Source organism: Rhodnius prolixus, unplaced genomic scaffold (genome assembly GCF_049639745.1).
Source record: "Rhodnius prolixus isolate KJV_2025 unplaced genomic scaffold, Rpr scaffold_11, whole genome shotgun sequence".
Classification (NCBI taxonomy): Eukaryota; Metazoa; Arthropoda; class Insecta; order Hemiptera; family Reduviidae; genus Rhodnius; species Rhodnius prolixus.
Genome location: NW_027411625.1, coordinates 1,655,543 through 1,677,726, shown reverse-complemented (window position 1 = coordinate 1,677,726; position 22,184 = coordinate 1,655,543). Strand labels below are relative to the sequence as shown.

The following is a 22,184-nucleotide window of genomic DNA, read 5'->3' as shown; positions in this document are numbered from 1 at the left end:
TCGCTAAGTCTCAGAAATTTGTTCTGTGTTGTCCTGGAGTTTCTTGATGTTACTACTTACAAGTCAGGCTCCAGGCGGAGCTGGCCTAGACCAACATCGGCCTAATGACCCACTTTGTAGAGGAGGAGTTTGTTGGTCCACAGTCATTTTGGAGTCACGTGAGAGTAGAGGAAATAATAGTCTTGTAGTCCAGTTTGCCTGAGTTTACTTTGTCCTGAACGTGTGTAGTGAAAGTTAGTTTGTTGTCCAAAGTTAGGCCTAGGTACTTAACGTGGGTAGACCAAGGGATCAGAAATTTTCGTTCATGCAGAAGCACGTAAACAGTTAAACTTCTTAGGGACGGATCGGTTTTCCTATTGAAAGAAGGTAATAAAAAATGAGGAAAAACAAGAGAAACACTTGTAGGAAACATACAAACAAATTGGGTCAAAATGACCCCGTGCGCTTACTTAAAATTCAATAAAACAGACAATTACAGAGCCGTGTTTACCTGGATTACTTATAAACAGAATTGGAAACGGGAGAGAATACTTCTTTATTTAGAAATGTGTTAAAAGTGAGTTGTACAAATCGAAAACTCTTAATCCTCCAAAAGGATTAAGGCTTTTTCTCTGTAAAGGTTGTCAATAAAGCTTTATTATTATTATTTAGAATAATCACTGTGTACTGGGATTGAATTATATTCGCCATTTCTTGTAGAGCTAGGGTTGGCAAGGGCAGGATCGGTAGAGAAAATAATAACGGTTATGGCTTGATGGATGCTAAAGCCATACACAATATTAGTTACGTAACGTAGCGCACATGAGCCTGTTATGAATGACACGATCTTTAATGAAATAAGAAGAAGAAGTAAATGTCTTTATTTACAATAACTAATCCACATAGATATGAAAAGAAAAAAATCCACAACATAAAAACACTTTTTCGTATCAAATACAAAGCAAGAATACATTTCCATTAAGACAACATCATGGTCACTGACCGTCCGTGGAGTCTATTTTTCACAAAAATCTAACCAAAATATTTACTATTGTACAGCAGAAAATTTATTAACGGCATACTTTTCAAGCAAGTGGTGACTGACACACATTTCATGTCGATATTTTAAATACAGGACGCACAGTCACAACAATGTAATTAAAATTAATTCCAATCTATATTCGGCGAGCATAAACCGCAATACAGTAATTTACTAGCGCCACCCAATCTTTACCATTCAATTACTCTACCAAACGGTCTCTAGAAAGAGTCGAGGAGCCAAACCAGACCCGGTGAAGTTCACCCAATGCTGGACAAAAGAAACAGAAAATGGTATAAGTCCTCAGTCTCTTTCACGTCACATAGAGTACATTCCACAGGCCGCTATTCTTGTAAAACTTGCAATTCAACGGTATGAAATACGAGGGTTGTTTGAAAAGTCCCGTGCAAAAATAAAAACTACTTAATTTTTTGGAGTAAACCTTTTTTATTTTTCAACATAGTCTCCTTTTAGGCTTATACACTTCGTCCAACGCTGCTCTAGTTTGTTGATCCCTTCCGAATAATAGGATTTGTCCAAGTCTGAAAAATAGCCATTCGTTTCTGCAATCACCTCCTCGTTTGAATAAAATCTTTTTCCCGCCAGCCATTTCATCATATTGGGGAACAAATAGTAGTCCGAGGGAGCCAAGTCTGGAGAATAGGGGGGATGTGAAACGAGTTGGAACCCTATTTCCATTAATTTTGCGACCACAACTGCTGAGGTGTGAGCTGGTGCGTTGTCGTGATGAAAAAGGACTTTTTTGTGGGCCAATCGTGGGCGTTTTTCTTGCAGCTCGGTTTTCAAACGGTCCAATAACGATGAATAATATGCACCTGTAATAGTTTTACCCTTTTCCAGATAGTCGATGAGGATTATTCCTTGCGAATCCCAAAAGACAGTCGCCATAATCATTCCGGCCGAAGGAACGGTCTTCGCCTTTTTTGGCGCAGATTCCCCCTTGGTAACCCATTGTTTAGATTGTTCTTTAATCTCAGGAGTGTAGTGATGTATCCATGTTTCATCCACAGTGACGAAACGACGTTTAAAGTCCTGCGGATTCTTCTGGAACAGCTGCAAACCGTCCTTGGAACACTTCACACGATTTCGTTTTTGGTCAAGCGTGAGCAATCGCGGCACCCATCTTGCGGATAGCTTTGTCATGTCCAAATGTTGATGCAAAATATTATGTACCCGTTCATTCGAGATGCCCACAGCACTAGCAATCTCACGCACCTTCACTCTTCTGTCATCCATCACCATATCATGGATTTTATCAATGATTTCTGGAGTAGTAACCTCAACAGGGCGTCCAGAACGTTCAGCGTCAATTGTGCCCATATGGCCACTCCGAAAATTTTGAAACCACTTATAAACTGTTCTAATCGAAGGTGCAGAGTCACCACATAATGTTTATCAAGCTTCTCTTTAGTCTCATGAGGCGTTTTGCCTTTCATAAAGTAGTGTTTAATCAACACACGAAATTCTTTTTCGTCCATTTTTTGAAAATCACTCGACTTCCTCGATTCAAACGAATGCCAAACACAAAGAAATAGACCGATCTGGCTGAAACTTGGTGTGTGTTCTTCCAAGAGATGCTACTAACTAAACATAACCTCGATACGCGCCAGTAGTGCTATCTCTCTGACTTTGCACGGACTTTTCCAACGACCCTCGTAAGTAATGCCTATTTTTTCGGGCGAACTACCAGTCAGGTGTCGTGGACGTAGGCGATTAGCAAACAAACATACTTTGCTATAAAGTTCTCATATAAAACATTAAATAAAATCCAAGGCGTAAACCGGGAATCAAAACTTAGTACCAAAATACTTATTTAGCTGTGCACAGGTCTCTTCTATAACCGTTCAGTTATCGTGGTGTCTACTTTTTAATGAAATATTTCCATTAAATTACCTTAAAAATGTAAATAATAGCTAATCAAAGATCGTTTGCAGGAAGTAAAACTATACAAAATAAAGTTGTTTGATGCTAAGTCAGATAAAAAAAATAACAGACCGGTAAGGCGGCTGGTAAAGAAGGTTATAAGAGAGCAGGTTTAATAAACATACTTTTGTTCACAGTGCGTTACTTTACATAAAGCCAAACAGTGTGGTTCGTTTCTTTATCTTCTAATCACTATTAGCCAAAGAAAGACGGCTTGTTAATTTAAATGGAAATGAATGCAAACAACGAGAATATTATGGAATGCCTAACGCTAGTACTCTGAACAAACAAACTAGTAGTGTAGTTCATATTTTAAGGAATATTTTTAATCTCCTTTACTCCATAAACGGCAGTATGCGTGGTCTATTTCGAAATAGAGCATTATTTTAGGGTTGTCAGGAAATTTGGCGGCCATTAAAAGTAGTATTTGAAAATTATGTAACTCAACTATTACTAGTTCCATCATTGTAAACAAAAAGCAAGGTGTTGCAATAATTTGGCTTCTCAAAATTGAAGGAATAGGCCTGATGGTGTTTTTGCCAGTGTTAATGGTTCTACCAACAAGAAAGTTATATAGATACATTTTTGAAAAGATGATAACTTGTTTTCGAGAGATTTGGGGAGTGCGGTGGCTGTGGTAAAACTTCCGATTCTCAACTTAATCAATTTTTGGACGGTTATTTTTAAAACAAGTGGGCGACCGCAACGGTGGTCGCATGGCAACCACCTTTATGTTAACCAGTGCCGTCTGTTGGCATAATTTCCGATAAATTTCGTCAAGTTTTTTTAAAAATATCTCAATGCATTGATGGTTTCACCGGTTTTCAAAAATAAATGATACCTGCCTGCTGCCGACTACCATGCCGTAACCATGTTTTTTGGGGGAAAGAGAGGGTAAGAGTTTTTGTCTTTGTGAGGCTCCATTATTACCCAATCATTGTCAGAAACGGCTTTCTTTGTGAATTTTCAAACTATGTCGATGTGGAAGACTCAAAGCTTAGGAGCTTCGGGGAAAAACTAATTCACACCTTTAAGCTGTACGCAGGAGCTGTTTCTGGCTGATTTCCTAAGTCTATCAAAACAGACAGGACAAAAGGCGGTGCTTAAACAAGTGGAATCCATTCTAATTGAAACCTATCACTCCAGTTTATAACTTTTCTCTGGGTTTATGATTTCATAAAGGTTCTGGGAAGGTTTGGAAAATTTACTATTTTTCGTTATTTCAAAAGTATGTACCCGACAGTTCTGTACTTTCCAAATCTAGAATAATTTTATATTAACTCTGTGTGTTCCAGGAAGTCTGATTGGCAGTGGTGCACCGGAGAACAATGCAGTGAGAAGTCCGCAACCCTATTTCGACATCAATACACCTCTCAATGTTTCCGCACACATCGGCAAATCCGCATTCCTAACTTGCATTGTGCACAATGTGGGAAATGTCTCCGTAAGTTTCTACAAGAATGCATTTTAGTACTATTATTATTATTATTGACTGTCAGGAAAGGTCTGGTATCTCTCTGCACTGTAGGCTAAAGGCTTATTGTACGAACCTCTGAATGGCCTAATTTTTATTTCAAGTCCTCATACAATTTATAATATAAACTAAAACATATTATCTTAATAACTAACAAAACCCAGAAAACACAACTGCTTGTAAACGTCGCCGGAGTCGGGACCACTATCACTTACATATCTTCAAATTTATTCACTTACTGTACTTTAAGCAAACGAGCCAACGTAAATGGTAATAATTAGGGAACGGATTCGTATGTATTTACATATTTTTTTCTAGGCAATTTACAGACGTTTTTCAACTAGAAGTATTCATACTGACACTTTTTAAGCCGTTTGAGTCTACTTTTATTTCACATATTTCCACATATTTGGATGTTATCGCATATTTCTACATATTTAATCAAAATATGTACATATTTTTTCATATTTTTCATTTTGGGCATATTTTCATAATTGGGAGATGGTTGACAGGAACTGTGAACCACAGACTGTAGGGCTGTGAATCACAGTGGGTACAATGGTTATTGTAATTTACACAGAATGCTGCTAAACAGTGACGGGCACTTGTTAGTTCTTTGAAGTTGTCTGACGTCTGTTCTTTCAGCTCGTTCGTTGAAGTGTCCAATTCATTTCGTTCGATCACTTAGTGTATTCTTTTTTTGGGTGAAATGCCACGAACATCGGCCTCAAACAAACAACTGGTTGCTAAATATCTTCGCGGGTTTCCAGCAGAACTTTTTCGAAGTGATGGAGACATTTTGTACTGCACAGCTTGTGACAAGCGCGTTTCTTGCTCTCAACGTTCCCAAGTCACCCAACATATTGCCATCGGATCGCACATAGAGAATAAAAACAGAAAGAAAGAGAGGACGTCCTATCAAGCCTTCCTTACATCTCCATCATCAAGTAAGTCTACTCTGAATACATATCTGTGTCGGGCTTTGGTTAGAGCAGATATCCCTTTCCACAAACTTAAAAATCCTCATTTCAAAGGATTCTTAGAGACCTATATTGGGAAAAAAATGCCTGACGAGAGCACTCTGCGGAAAAACTACCTGGAAGATATCTATAAAGATACACTAACCAAAATTAGAGAACATATCAAAGATGGACCGATTTGGGTGTCAATTGATGAAACCACTGACGTTGAGGGCAGGTATATTGCCAATGCAGTTATTGGAAAACTTGACAGTGATGCTGATGTGGATTCAAAGCCATTCCTTTTGAACTATGAGGTTCTCGAAAAATGCAATCATTCCACCATTTCACGATTCTTCGATGCCTCAATGCATATCCTAAGGCCCAGTGGAGTTTTGAACGAAAAAGTTCTTTTGTTTCTCTCTGATGCTGCCCCCAACATGGTCAAGGCTGGGCAATCTATTCAGGTATTTTATCCTAAGATAATTCATGTGACGTGTATTGCTCATGCCTTGCATCGAGTAGCAGAAACTGTCCGATCTTTGTTCAGTGACGTAGATTCCTTAATCTCCTCGGTTAAAAAAGTGTTCTTAAAAGCACCAAGTTGCATTAAAATGCTAAAAGATCTCTATCCAGACTTGTGCCTTCCACCAGAACCAATATTGACAAGATGGGGTACTTGGCTGGAAGCAGCTCAGTATTACTATGAAAACTACAATAAAATCAAGAATGTCCTTTCACATCTCGAAGACGAAGCAGTAGCGATAAACACAGCCAAGTCTTTATTCGAGAAACCTAAATTTAAGGAACGACCTTGCATTCATTTCTGACAATTGCGTATTTCTTGCACAAGCCATTACCCAACTTGAGTCCCAAAATGTTCGACTGACAGAAAACGTGTCCAACGTTAAAAAAGTCATCGAAAAGGTGGAAGAAATACCTGGGAGTAAGGGAGATCTGATCAGATCAAAACTGGTAGAAGTACTGAGCAAGAACAAAGGGTGGGAGACCATCTGCCAGATTTCTGATATTATCAGTGGAACAGAAGTCACCTCAGAACATCGTGTACCCTTTACAACCAACGAGATAACTTCTTTCAGCAAGGCACCTATAACATCTGTAGGTGTTGAACGATCTTTTAGTCGTTACAAGTCCATCTTACGCCCAGATCGTCGTCACTTTACGTTCCAACATTTGAAATTTCATGTGGTTGCAAACTATTTCGAAGAGTGAAGTTTTCAAAATTGAAAATTTAACACATCTTTTTATAAATAGTAAAAATGTTCTTTGTTGTATAAATCATTATAACTTGTAAAAACAAATTATTTTGTTCCTAATAAATTATTATAAATTATAAAAATGTTCTTTTCTTGAATAAATAATTATAACTTCCCCCCCCCCAAAAAAAAATCCATTTTCATAAAAAAAATGTCCATTTTACTTAAATATTCCAGAAAATATTTTAAGAAAATCACATATTTTCCACATAATTAACGAAAATAAATGCATATTTTAATTAAATATTTGGCATTTTTAAATACATAAAAATCTGTTCCTTAGTAATAATGGTACAAAATGATAATATTAATAACACATATGTCCTGGAAGTCATATTAAAAATATCTTAATTTTTACCTACAATAATATAACATAAAAAAGTCATGCATTCCTTTATAATTAACAAATCAATCTATTAAAGAGGACATCCAAAGTAATTCTAAACTTAACTCTCAAACATAATCTACACTGACTTACGAACATAACTCAGCAATATATTTTATTAAATTAATCATTATATTATACATTTAACAACTTCCCTCGAAGTTCATAAGCCTCTATATAATAATTTATCAAGGTGAACTAGTCAGCTCCATTAAGAAGATCCATCATTTCTTCAACCAATACATTTTTTTCCTTTAACCATTTACTTTTAATATCACTATAACGCAGACACGCAACCAAAAAGTGATGTAACGACTCTGCTCCATTTAAATGACAAAGGGAATGGCCTAATTAATAAATCTCTCATCTTACAAGGCTTTGGAAAACGATCAAAAATGGTATAGAATATTGTAAAGTATCAAAATTAATTGAATTCAGCTGAATTATTGACTTTATAAAAAATTGTTTTTATTCTTTTAAAAGTTATTGAGATCGTGTTCAAATTTGGATTTTGAGTACTCACCGGATATAAAACCACTTTTATGATACCCTGAGTCAGAAAAAGTGAATTTTTTAAAAATTGTTCAGCGTGTGATTGATTTCTCTTTTCCTCGCAAAAGTAAACCTGAAGAAATGGCACTAATGATTTGCAAGCATAAAGTATTCACGCCAATAAATTTAATTACAAAGTAGAAAAGAACAGTTAGGCGCTAGATAGTTTTTTTTTTGAAAATTATATTAAATCTAGATCAAATCAAATCAAATATTAAATGCTTAGAAGGTGGTCGTTGCATTTTTTGGTTGATCACTGAGGTACTTCTAGTTTTCAACAGTTCTGGGCAGTCGCACATTGAAGGTGGTCCAATTGTCAGCGATGTTTGAGAGTCCCAGGAGCATCTGTAGTGAAATTCTGTAATATCCAATCTTTGGAAGTACACATTTACGAGTAACTTGCCTTCTAATACGAGGGTCGTTTGAAAAGTCCGTGCAAAAATAAAAACTACTTAATTTTTTGGGGTAAACCTTTTTTATTTTTCAACATAGTCTCCTTTTAGGCTTATACACTTCGTCCAACGCTGCTCTAGTTTGTTGATCCCTTCCGAATAATAGGATTTGTCCAAGTCTGAAAAATAGTCATTCGTTTCTGCAATCACCTCCTCGTTTGAATAAAATCTTTTTCCCGCCAGCCATTTCTTCATATTGGGGAACAAATAGTAGTCCGAGGGAGCCAAGTTGTGGGCAGCTCGGTTTTCAGACGGTCCAATAACGATGAATAATATGCACCAGTAATAGTTTTACCCTTTTCCAGATAGTCGATGAGGATTATTCCTTGCGAATCCCAAAAGACAGTCGCCATAATCTTTCCGGCCGAAGGAACGGTCTTCGCCTTTTTGGCGCAGATTCCCCCTTGGTAACCCATTGTTTAGATTGTTCTTTGGTCTCAGGAGTGAGGTGATGTATCCATGTTTCATCCACAGTGACGAAACGACGCTCAAAGTCCTGCGGATTCTTCTGGAACAGCTGCAAACCGTCCTTGCAACACTTCACACGATTTCGTTTTTGGTCAAGATGCAAAATATTATGTACCCGTTCATTCGAGATGCCCACAGCACTAGCAATCTCACGCACCTTCACTCTTCTGTCATCCATCACCATATCATGGATTTTATCAATGATTTCTGGAGTAGTAACCTCAACAGGGCGTCCAGAACGTTCAGCGTCACTTGTGCCCATATGGCCACTCCGAAAATTTTGAAACCACTTATAAACTGTTCTAATCGAAGGTGCAGAGTCACCATAATGTTTATCAAGCTTCTCTTTAGTCTCATGAGGCGTTTTGCCTTTCATAAAGTAGTGTTTAATCAACACACGAAATTCTTTTTCGTCCATTTTTTGAAAATCACTCGACTTCCTCGATTCAAAGAATCCGAAACACAAAGAAATAGACCGATCTGGCTGAAACTTGGTATGTGTTTTTCCAAGAGATGCTACTAACTAAACATAACCTCGATACGCGCCAGTGGTGCTATCTCTCTGACTTTGCACGGACTTTTCAAACGACCCTCGTATTTGGGTCATTTGATAGCTGATCTCAAGATACTTTAGGGACAAATGATATTTCAAGGTTAGGAAAATTGCTCAGTTCCTGAGAAGGAACTTATCAGTTCATCTCTCAGGACTTCAAGCTTCTACTTCTAACCCAACTGTACAAATAATTACTAGAAAATTTACGGGATGCCGCATTTTCTAAACGATAACTTAGAAGCCACTTTTGCAAGAAGATTCCCGGCCATTCTTATCATGTTCCTTCATCCAAGCAAAATGAATCGGTGAATGTTTTAAAGAAGGAGGCTAAAAAATTGTTTTGCATACATTCTATTAGTGATTAATTTGTTACAGCGATAAGTCAAGAGGTATTCGGCTATGTGGTTTAATTATATACCTTGTTCGCTACTTTGTAGAGTATTCTTTGTATTATCTCTGGCTTATCTTTAAAAAATCTTAGGGTTCAAATTTGTTATTTTGATTAGGTGCTAACTGAGAACGCCTCAATAACGTTTTGGCCGAAAGCGGTAAACCAGATGTGATCGCACTACTGAATAGATTTTTCAGGTTTTTAGGATTGTCTAGTATCACATTGTTTTAGAATGTATTAGATGTCATAGACCAGTGATGGTGAACCTATGACCAGCGGGTCAGGCACTGACCCGCGCAAGCTTTTTCACTGACCCACAATTGCTAGGAAACCATTTGTTTGTTTACGCGGGTTGAGTAAAAGTAAAGTAATTGCCTATTTTTTCAGGCAGGCGGGTTTACTTCCTACTATCAATTAGGCGTCGTGGACGGAGGCGACTAGCAAACATACTTTACTGTAAATTTCTTTTATTAACCATTAAATAAAATCCAAGGTCTTAAGACCGGGAATCGAACCCAGTACCACAATACATATTAGCTTTACAGGTCTCGCCTCTAACCGCTCGGCTACCGTGGCGTGGCGTCTTTTACATTTCAATGACTTGTACTGTTACTTGCTTTATGGAATTGGTAAAGATTGTGACTCAAATGTTCGGCGTTTGAAGAATTTTGGTGTGTTAGAATTTTAGAGAATGGAAGTTAGTAAAAAAGTCGTGTATTCACTTTAGATTTTTTACTTTCATTTACTAGGTATTTTATAATTTGTATTTGTCTTCAAATAATTGTCACCGTAAATACTCAGTGTTTGAGTTCATCACATCAACACCAATTTTACCATTTTGAAAACTATAATTTTGAACTGTATACTATAACGTATAAAGTTAAATGCAAGGAAAATACAGTAAAAAGTTTTGTAGCCATGTTTGTTTTCACATCATCCAAAACAAACAGTTTATAAATACACCAGACTGTTTACCATGTTGTTGTTTAATTAAGATTATGCAGAACATTTCGTATGTTCATTTGGCGAGCAATATTTTTAGAAAGATCTAACCTGTAATTAAACTTGCTTCATTTTAACTTTAATAAAACATAAGCTTATTCAAATGTTTAATAATAAATGAAAGGTGTGCACCAGGTGACTTGAAAGGTGCACAAATTCAAAGCAACTTTTTATTTCTTTATAATTCATTTTGATTAAGAAAGACTGCATTGTATAACCATATACAGTGACTCCCATTAATATTGGGACACCTATTACAAAATGATTTAAAAGGAAAATGAAAACAACATACAAAAGTTTGGAATTTTTTTTTTTTTAAATTACATTAGCAACATCTGTGGAAATTATATATAAGTAAAAATCGATGAAATTCCAAACTGTTAGGTAGCACTTTTTGAAAAAGTGTAAAATAAGGCTCTCAAAAATATTGGGACACCAGAAGTGCTAGAGTTTAAATGTTCAATATTTAAAATCTCCTACTATTTAATATTTGGTTGGTAATAATTTAATAATTGCTTTTTGACTTACAATAGCCCTCAAACGATCAGGCATAGGTGAAACAAGTTTTTGGTTAATTCAGGTGGTGTTTTTTTCCCATTCTTCCAGGAAACATCGTTTTAATTCATTTTTGTTAGATATTACTCGTTTTTCTTAAAGCACTGGCTAAATATTGCCATAAATGTTCAATGGGATTAAGATCTGGTGACTGCGGAGAGGTTTGGAATACTTTTGGGCAATTATATAACAGTCACTGGCGTATCACCCAAGCCGTAGGTTTGGGGTCGTTCTCTTGGTAGAATTTAAAAGTCCCTAAAATACCCAATTTTTTGGCATTTTTTTTCAATTTATTTTTTAATATATTACTATAAACCATTTTGTCCATCACTCCATCAACAAACATTAATTCTCCAAATCCTGATGCGGACATCTAGCCCCAAACCATAACTGACCCACCTCCACCGGTTGTGCAGCTTTAAAACCCTTTAAAGTTGGCTGTAAATTCTTCTTTTCGAGTTCAACATTCGCTGTCCTCCAGACCATATCCCTTCCATCTGGCTAAAAAATATTAAATTTTGATTCATCGCTAGAGTATATCATTCCAAAAGTCACTATTTCCATTAAAACATTTTTCGGCAAATTTCACTCCCTTAGCACGATTTATCTTACTGACAAAAGGATTCTTCCAGGCTACTCTACCATGATAGTCGAGTTTTCTTAGCACTCTCCGAACTGTTTCTGCTCCTTTTTCGCTTTCTAAACATGTCAAAAATTTCACATTGAAGTTTTGGAGCACTAAGTCGGTGATCTTTTTTAATTCTTTTAATATATAACGCTGCTCTCTCTCAGAGAGCAGTTGAGGACGGCCTTTTTGTGGGGTTGAAACAATTCTTTTTTCTTTTTGGTAACGCTGAATGATGTTCTACACAGTAGAAGTTTTAGGTCCGATCAGTTTTTCCGTCTCTCTAACACTTTTTATTGTCTTTGTGCAAAGAAATTACAATTTTTCTTTGTTCAATCGTTGTATTTGTATTTTTGCGCGACATGTTATACGTGACTTGATTTATATAAACTAATTTAATTATTAACTTCATATTGAATATATGCTTAAGGTATATATTTACAAATTGTATAAATATTCGGGCAAAACCTTGGACAAACTATAAATTATTTTCGGAGTGGCCATATGGGCACAAGTGACGCTAAACGTTCTGGACGCCCTGTTGAGGTTACTACTCCAGAAATCATTGATAAAATCCATGATATGGTGATGGATGACAGAAGAGTGAAGGTGCGTGAGATTGCTAGTGCTGTGGGCATCTCGAATGAACGGGTACATAATATTTTGCATCAACATTTGGACATGACAAAGCTATCCGCAAGATGGGTGCCGCGATTGCTCACGCTTGACCAAAAACGAAATCGTGTGAAGTGTTGCAAGGACGGTTTGCAGCTGTTCCAGAAGAATCCGCAGGACTTTAAACGTCGTTTCGTCACTGTGGATGAAACATGGATACTTCACTACACTCCTGAGACCAAAGAACAATCTAAACAATGGGTTACCAAGGGGGAATCTGCGCCAAAAAAGGCGAAGACCGTTCCTTCGGCCGGAAAGATTATGGCGACTGTCTTTTGGGATTCGCAAGGAATAATCCTCATCGACAATCTGGAAAAGGGCAAAACTATTACAGGTGCATATTATTCATCGTTATTGGACCGTTTGAAAACCGAGCTGCAAGAAAAACGCCCACGATTGGCCCACAAAAAAGTCCTTTTCCATCACGACAACGCACCAGCTCACACCTCAGCAGTTGTGGTCGCAAAATTAATGGAAATAGGGTTCCAACTCGTTTCACATCCCCCCTATTCTCCAAACTTGGCTCCCTCGGACTACTATTTGTTCCCCAATATGAAGAAATGGCTGGCGGGAAAAAGATTTTATTCAAACGAGGAGGTGATTGCAGAAACGAATGGCTATTTTTCAGACTTGGACATATCCTATTATTCGGAAGGGATTAACAAACTAGAGCAGCGTTGGACGAAGTGTATAAGCCTAAAAGGAGACTATGTTGAAAAATAAAAAAGGTTTACCCCAAAAAATTAAGTAGTTTTTATTTTTGCACGGAATTTTCAAACGACTCTCGTAAAATGGTAATTCTGAGATTAAGCTTTTCACAGCTAGTTACTGACGAATCTTCTTGGCGAACAAGCCAGCGTTAATATCAAGTTCCAGAATTGTTTAGATTTTTCTTTATTAAGCTTGAGTGTTCAGAGTGTCTAAAAATTATTTTTTTAAAACTCTGGGGCCTCGAAAAAGTTTAACCAACTTTGCCATGTGTATTCAATGCTTCATTTTTTTTTTGTTTATTTAATTTCAATGAATTCTTGCAGACGGCATGCCATTTGTTTTTTATGTTACTATTATGATATTTATTAATATTTTGTGTAACTTTTTTTGATTTGGTTTTTTTTTTTGCAAATAATTCGTCTTCTTTAGCATTTTTTTTATACAGGGTGTCCCAAGCTATATGGATAACGACTTTTTCTCGGAAACTAAGATAGCTAGAAAAAAACTAAAAAATACGTGTTCCCTTAGTTTTTTGTTAGAAATCCAAATTTAATTTGTAAATTTTTTTCGGTGCTTCCAGAAGCGAGATACAGGCACCAACTTCATTTTTTCAAATAGGATGGTGCGGTTTTTATTTCAGAAATAGATCCCTCTATTTTTTTAAAGAAAAATTTACATGAACGGTTTTTTTCTGTGAGCGATATTTTAGAAGTTATGAATGAAAACATGATTCTTATAAGAAATGATAAAATGATAATATTATAACGGTTATTATAAGTAGCCACCTCTCTCACCGGGCTTGACACCTATGGACTATTTCCTTTGGGGATACCTGAAAAACAAGGTGATTATTCATAACTTTTTTTCTTTTATTTCTCATTTCTGCTTATCTAAAAGCATTTCTAAATCTAGGTATATCAGAATCAAGCCGGGATGGCATCTGTAGATGAACTAAAGCAGAGAATAATAGATACCTGTAAGTCGGTTAAAGCCGAATCTATTTCTTTGGCACTAAGGGGCAATTGGCAGGAAAGAGCATGTCTATGCATCTCTAATGGTGGAGGCCATTTCGAGCATGATTTGTAATATTAATGAGGAGTAAAATTTATAATAAAATAGTACTTTTCTTCTTATTCTATCAAAAAACCGTTATAATATTATCATTTTATCATTTCTTATAAGAATCATGTTTTCATTCATAACTTCTAAAATATCGCTCACAGAAAAAAACCGTTCATGTAAATTTTTCTTTAAAAAAAATAGAGGAATCTATTTCTGAAATAAAAACCGCACCTTCCCATTTGAAAAAATGAAGTTGGTGCCTGTACCTCGCTTCTGGAAGCACCGAAAAAAATTTACAAAGTAAATTTGGATTTCTATCAAAAAACTAAGGGAACACGTATTTTTTAGTTTTTTTCTAGCTATCTTAGTTTCCGAGAAAAAGTCGTTATCCATATAGCTTGGGACACCCTGTATACAGACAAGAATACAGGGTGACCAGACTTACGAGTATATGCTCCGCCCACTTTTTTTTTTAACGGCGGGATATTTCGAAAAAATAAAAAACACGTATTTAATCATTTGTAGTCTAGTTTATTTTCAGTGATTGACCCATTTTTTTAAACCCCTGTATCTCGAGATACAGCATCCAACTTTTGTTTTTCAATTGGAACGTCATATTTTTTGTTGCATATTTTTGTAGTATTGGAGCTCCTAAAATCAACAAAACAAATTTTTTTTGAAATCGGTTAGGTTTTTCAAAAGTTATGGTAATTTAAAATATGAAAAACAAATTTCAGTTTACTGTCAAAATTACGTTATTTTTTTTTAAAGAATCTGTTCAAACTGGGCACAGCCAACGGATAGGCAAGCCAAAACTCTGGACTCCCACGCTTTGCTTGTAGCAGTACTTATGGTAGCGAATTCAAGATCTAGGCAGGCTAGAGTAATTCAACGTTTCAGATCATCGACTGAAGCCACGGGGTTAAGGATACTTTACACTTTATTTTTTTAGGTATCCCCGCAAAATATAGTCCATTTGGGTCAAGTCCGGAGATAATGGAAATTTCTGCCCAGCTAACCTCGAACCACTCTCGCCGGGCAACCATCTTGTTGAAAATACATATCTATCCGACGTTGTAGATGAACATCTTCAAGCGGAACTGGCAAAATGTCTCTGAAAAAAAAGTAGGATACCTTTCACCAGTTAAGTTCTCTCTGCAGAAGTATGGGCCGATTAGTTCGATTTCCTATAACTCCACCTAAACGTTTGTAGAAAAAGCAACCTGAACGTCGAACTTCTAGCCTGCCTAGATCTTGACTTCGCCACGATAAGTGCTGGCTACAAGCAAAGCGTGGGAGTCCCAGAGTTTTGGCTTGCCTATCCGTTGGTTGTGCCCAGTTTGAATAGATTCTTTAAAAAAAAAATAACGTAATTTTGACAGTAAACTGAAATTTGTTTTTCAAATTTTAAATTACCATAACTTTTGAAAAACCTAACCGATTTCAAAAATTTTTTTTTGTTGTTTTTAGGAGCTCAAATACTACAAAAATATGCAACAAAAAATATAACGTTCCATTTGAAAAACAAAAGTTGAATGCTGTATCTCGAGATATTGGGGTTTAAAAAAATGGGTCAATCACTAGAAATAAACTAGACTAAAAATGATTAAATACGTGTTTTTTATTTTTTCGAAATTTCCCGCCGTTAAAAAAAAAAGTGGGTGGAGCATGTAACCATGGTTACCCTGTATATAAAATTTATACAAATAGTTTTAAAATTAAAAGGTATTAAATTTAAAAAATTAACATCCTTAAAAAAATATTATAACATAAAAAAATTTAACTGCATGCAATATTTATTTTTATATACGCGATAAGATTACTAATTTATTTTCACTAAATTATTATTTTAATTTTGTCTTTTGCATATGAGGTTGCTTTTTTTTATTCCTGCATTTTTAAACTTCATTTTTGGTTGGCACTGAAATATATTTTTTCACACAGGCGCTTTGTACACACGCGATGCCACCGCACACCAGAATATCTAATCTACTTTTGGTTTTTGCAAGCTTTCTTATGTAGTTTTATTCTTCCTTTTTGTTTTAATTTTGGATACAATTTTCTTGCAAAAAAAATATTTCTTCATTGCTAATATTTTTGTTGTGTACTAGGTTTCCTGGGTACGACATCGAGATATCCATATCCTAACAGTAGGCGCCTACACATACACCTCGGACCAGCGCTTCATGTCGCTGCACAAGAGGGATTCAAACGAATGGACCTTACAGATCAAATGGGTTCAGAAGAGAGACGCTGGCATGTATGAGTGCCAGTTATCTTCCATACCAGTTCAGTCACTTTTTGTACAGTTATATGTTGTCGGTGAGTAAAATTTCTCTTTTATTATTTATACATTTCTCTCCCCACTCTGCAGAAGAGCAGGAGTGATCGTGTCTAAATTACACTTTAGATGTAATTCCCTTCCAATTAGAACTTCTTAAAAATAATTTTCACGGGAAAAAATGTTTAAGTTCTTCATGAGAATGCGAATTGTCCAGCTGTGCACAACTCGCGACCCGATGTTGTCTAAAAATTAAGTAAATAAAAATATAAAAACTTCGCTGGAAACTGGGAAACAATCAAGTATTTTCTATATACTTTTTTTCTTTTGGTGAAGGGAAGGGTTACAAGTGTATACTGTGACCTCAAAGATCTATTGATTAAGATCCTGCTACAGGTTCCAAACGAATCCCTACAGCACCCTACCAAGTCCCAGATAACCGATAAATACTAGTGTCACAGAGAATGATATGTCTTCTTCCAAGCATTTGGTAATTTAACCAGGTATTTTGAATCTTGCCTGAATTGATGGCTTCACAGTCTTTAGAGATGTGCGAGAGTTTCCACCATTTCCTTACAGAGTCCCTACTATCGCGTTCTAGACCCCTACTTCTTCAGGTGTTTTCAGAGTTAGCGCGTGAAGAAAACTTTGTCACTTTGCGGAATTTATTTTTTATTGAGGCCGAGGCGCATGCCTCACATATTTTTACGGTTATATAGTTCTCCAGACAGATGATCTTTGTACGAGGGTCGTTTGAAAAGTCCGTGCAAAGTCAGAGAGATAGCACCACTGGCGCGTATCGAGGTTATGTTTAGTTAGTAGCATCTCTTGGAAGAACACACACCAAGTTTCAGCCAGATCGGTCTATTTCTTTGTGTTTGGCATTCGTTTGAATCGAGGAAGTCGAGTGATTTTCAAAAAATGGACGAAAAAGAATTTCGTGTGTTGATTAAACACTACTTTATGAAAGGCAAAACGCCTCAGGAGACTAAAGAGAAGCTTGATAAACATTATGGTGACTCTGCACCTTCGATTAGAACAGTGGTTTCAAAATTTTCGGAGTGGCCATATGGGCACAAGTGACGCTGAACGTTCTGGACGCCCTGTTGAGGTTACTACTCCAGAAATTATTGATAAAATCCATGATATGGTGATGGATGACAGAAGAGTGGAGGTGCGTGAGATTGCTAGTGCTGTGGGCATCTCGAATGAACGGATACATAATATTTTGCATCAACAATTGGACATGACAAAGCTATCCGCAAGATGGGTGCCGCGATTGCTCACGCTTGACCAAAAACGAAATCGTGTAAGGACGGTTTGCAGCTGTTCCAGAAGAATCCGCAGGACTTTAAGCGTCGTTTCGTCACTGTGGATGAAACATGGATACATCACTACACTCCTGAGACCAAAGAACAATCTAAACAATGGGTTACCAAGGGGGAATCTGCGCCAGAAAAACGCCCACGATTGGCCCACAAAAAAGTCCTTTTCCATCACGACAACGCACCAGCTCACACCTCAGCAGTTGTGGTCGCAAATTTATTGGAAATAGGGTTCCAACTCGTTTCACATCCCCCCTATTCTCCAGACTTGGCTCCCTCGGACTACTATTTGTTCCCCAATATGAAGAAATGGCTGGCGGGAAAAAGATTTTATTCAAACGAGGAGGTGATTGCAGAAACGAATGGCTATTTTTCATACTTGGACAAATCCTATTATTCGGAAGGGATCATCAAACTAGAGCAGCGTTGTACAAAGTGTATAAGCCTAAAAGGAGACTATGTTGAAAAATAAAAAAGGTTTACCCCAAAAAATTAAGTAGTTTTTATTTTTGCACGGACTTTTCAAACGACCCTCGTATGTCTTTTAATGTCCGCAGATTAGATTGATTTAAAGGGCGGTTCCACCCAAAAAAAAAGGAAAAGAACGCAGTCAATCCCAAATGCCCATTGTTTCCCTTTAATGTCCGTATCATCCAGAGAGAATTACTTTGCAAATTATTAATTGCTTCTGCTTTACAAAAAAAAAAAAAAAAAAAAAACGCCTGCAGCTTTTTTCAGTGCACTGCCGGCTTCTGGACAATATTTTCTCGTTACAGACAACACTGTCCATCACTGGACAGTGAGCTGTAAGAAACTCCTAGGAAGAGAAAATATAAGTGGCCAGCAGCTGGATTCGATCCCGGGACCTCCGCGTGGAAATCCAATACGCTAATCGCACAGCTAATTCTTTTCCTCAACTGCTTCTGCTTCTTATGCGGAGATTTATTTTAATGAAACTAAATATTTGTCCAGTATAACAGTAGCTCAGTTTGTTATTATTCTAATGAGATACAATTCTTCCAATAAATTTTATTTTAATGTATGTCTCTCCTTTATTTAGCAGAAATAGATACAATTAAAGTTCATAAATGAAATATTTTTATGTTTATTTACAAAATTCATACATGTTTAACTTAATGTCATTTGTTTTTAACGTTTGTCTCGAAATTATTTTTTCCCTGGTACCAAAATTAATTGCTTTTTCATTTATCTAAACTAAAATAAAATCTAAATCGTTAAATAACAAAAGACATACTTTTTAATTTCATTTCTACGTCATTAACTGATTAACTATCATTTGAAATTTTTGATCTCCTCTTTGTGAAAAAGTATTTGCGTTTATATACAGGGTGATCCATTTAAAACGCACCAATCGCAAATAACTTTTTTGGAAAGCAGAATTTCGAAAAAACCCACGAAGTAAACTAATGTTTTTTTTTTTGTCTAGTTTTCAAATTTTCCACCCCCGATGCTGTATCTTTATTTTTGGCGGAGTTACGGCCAAAAACCCGATTGGGGTTTCATAAGGACCACTGGTTTTGACAATGATTGTGAAAACTACATAAAAAATTGTGAAAAATGACGTTAACATCGTTTCGATACCCCTAATATTAGTCGAGATATTTAAGATCAAAGTTACAATTTTATCTATTCGTGAACGGTTTTCAATATTAATTTTCCACCAGAAATACACGTTTTGGGAGATCCTCTGACTGCAAAAAATGTTATTAGTGACGCAAAGAACAAAAATAATAATAATTAAAGATTTTAAAAATGTAGTGCAATGTAATGGTTATGGGCGAGTCAGAATAAATTTGTTTTATCATCAAATAAAAGCAACCAACACATCATTTTAATGCACCCAGTATGCATGACTTCTTGACCTATGATTACGGTAAGAATATCTTGCCAGGGAAGGGCGGGTGTTGGTCTAGTGATCATGAGCATGGTTTTGTAAGTGGAAGATCCCTAGTTCGAATTCTGCGAATGCCTACATTTTATTTAAGAAAGTATTATGAATAACTGCATACGCGGGATTCGAACTGGTGATCTCTCACTTACAAAGCCACGCTCTTGATCATTAGACCAACACCCTAGCAAGATGTTCTTACCGTAATCACAGTTAAAGAAGTCTTGCATACTGGGTACATTAAAATGATGTGATGCTTGCTTTTATTTGATGATAAAACAAATTTATCTTGATTCACCCACAACCATTACATTACACTACATGTTTTAAAATCTTCAATTATTACTATTTTTGTTCTTTGCGTTACAAATAACATTTTTGTAATCAGAGGACCTCCCAAAACGTGTATTTCTGGTGGAAAATTAATATTGAAAACCGTTCGCGAGTTGATAAAATAGTATATTTGATCTTAAATATCTCGACAAATATTAGGGATATCGAAACGGGGTCAACGTCATTTTTCACAATCTTTTATGTAGTTTTCACAATCATTGTCAAAACTAGTGGTCCTTATGTAAACCTAATCGGGTTTTTGGCCGTAAGTCTGCCAAAAATGAAGATACATCATCGGGGGTGGAAAATTTGAAAACTAGACTAAAAAAAACATATAGTTTACTTGGTGGGTTTTTTTTGAAATTCCGCTTTCCAAAAAAGTTATTAGCGATTGGTGCGTTTTAAATGGATCACCCTGTATATGTAGTTTTTTGTTTTATTATGTATGTTTACATACTATTTAGGTATCAACTAACTGTTTTGCTTCTTGTAGAGTGTACAGTTGCTGAACAAATAAATAAATAAAATGAAAAATATTTTTAGCTACGAAACCAAAAACTATCACGGCTCACCAGAGAAATGAGCGTCACATTATGATCTCCAATGAATCCATAAATTTAACCTTTATAATAAAATCTGAAATACGAAGGCTGGAACAAGTGGATCTGACTAATAGAGTAGCTCGAGATTTCAGCTCTTATCTTTTAATAATTTTCTCCCTGGCAAACTCTGACTGGAGATTTGCATATAATTGAAACCAGAGTTCATATCCATAGGATATACTGTGCAATCAAAGCTTTATTATATTATTCAAATCACTTTATATTTTTAGAATTTAGATTTATTTAAGAAATGTTTAATTAAGATTAAGTAAAGAGTTTATAATCTGCCGCTGTTATAATAGGTATTGACTTGTAAACACAACTTCTTTGAAAGGAGAAACACAAAAACAAATAAAGTTTATTCATTTTCTATCTTGGAAATAACTTTAATAGAATGCTGAATAAATGTTACAGTACTGAAGGCAGTGTAAATGTAGATAACGATCTGACAAATGAATAATATTATACAAGGAAAATATCTGATCGATTGTGCAGAACTCTGAGCGGAAACCTGTCTGATTGTCAAAGAATTTCGTTTTAGTCTATCCACTCCACCAGCTTGTTTTTCACAGTATACTAGAAAACAACTTCATGGTTGCAACGATAAAAGATAAAAACCTTTGTCATTTGAAAATTAATTTGGGTCACCCATTTTTTTAAAGAGGGGAAAAATACTTGCTTTATAAAAAGTACCAGGCATCGATCCATTTTCCAAAATAGAGTTAAAAGCTTTCACTGGCAGTTGTAGAAATTCTGGGAGCGAGTACTTGAAAAACTTATAGAGAACTCTATCTCTCCAGAGCTTTATTTAATTTAACTTTTGAAAGCACATAAGTTAATTCATCGAGAGTTATAATTTTATCTAAGAAAACATTTTCAATTAAATTTTCATCGAAAGAAAAGAAAACACCTTCTAAAGGTTTTAATAAAGCTTCAAAATATTTCATCACCTTAGCAGAAAATTATGCATAATTTGGGCAAAAAATATATAAGATATTGTTCTAAATATATTTTAAACGTGTTCACAAAACTTTTTACTACTTTTAAAATAAATGTTCATCAAAATATGTATTTTAAGTAAATAACCAGAATTCACTAAGAACTCCACATAAATAAAGTTGCCTGGAAGAAATGTTTTAGATAAATGTTATAGTATGTAGTATTTATGTAATAGTATGCAACATGCATGTAATAGTATGTAGTATGCGTGTAATAGTATGTAATATGCATGTAATAGTAAGTAGTATATTTAAAGAAAATCCTGGAACCATTTGCGAAAAACTATTTAAAAACTTTGTTACCTTGTACGAGGGTCGTTTGAAAAGTCCGTGCAAAAATAAAGACTACTTAATTTTTTGGGGTAAACCTTTTTTATTTTTCAACATAGTCTCCTTTTAGGCTTATACACTTCGTCCAACGCTGCTCTAGTTTGTTGATCCCTTTCGAATAATAGGATTTGTCCAAGTCTGAAAAATAGCCATTCGTTTCTGCAATCACCTCCTCGTTTGAATAAAATCTTTTTCCCGCCAGCCATTTCTTCATATTGGGGAACAAATAGTAGTCCGAGGGTGATCCACAGTGACGAAACGACGCTTAAAGTCCTGCGGATTCTTCTGGAACAGCTGCAAACC

The 22,184-nt window shown here is 35.8% G+C and overlaps 1 protein-coding gene across 1 annotated transcript in view; it reads left to right on the top strand.

Moving 5' to 3' along the window:
* The window catches only part of LOC141459559 (neurotrimin-like), a 223,193-nt gene that overhangs the window by 151,896 nt on the left and 49,113 nt on the right, over positions 1–22,184 (top strand). Inside the window, exons 2-3 of the mRNA XM_074138773.1 lie at positions 4,258–4,406; positions 16,215–16,425. Of these exons, the coding sequence (XP_073994874.1) occupies positions 4,258–4,406; positions 16,215–16,425 (360 nt within the window). The remainder of the gene's footprint in view (positions 1–4,257; positions 4,407–16,214; positions 16,426–22,184) is intronic.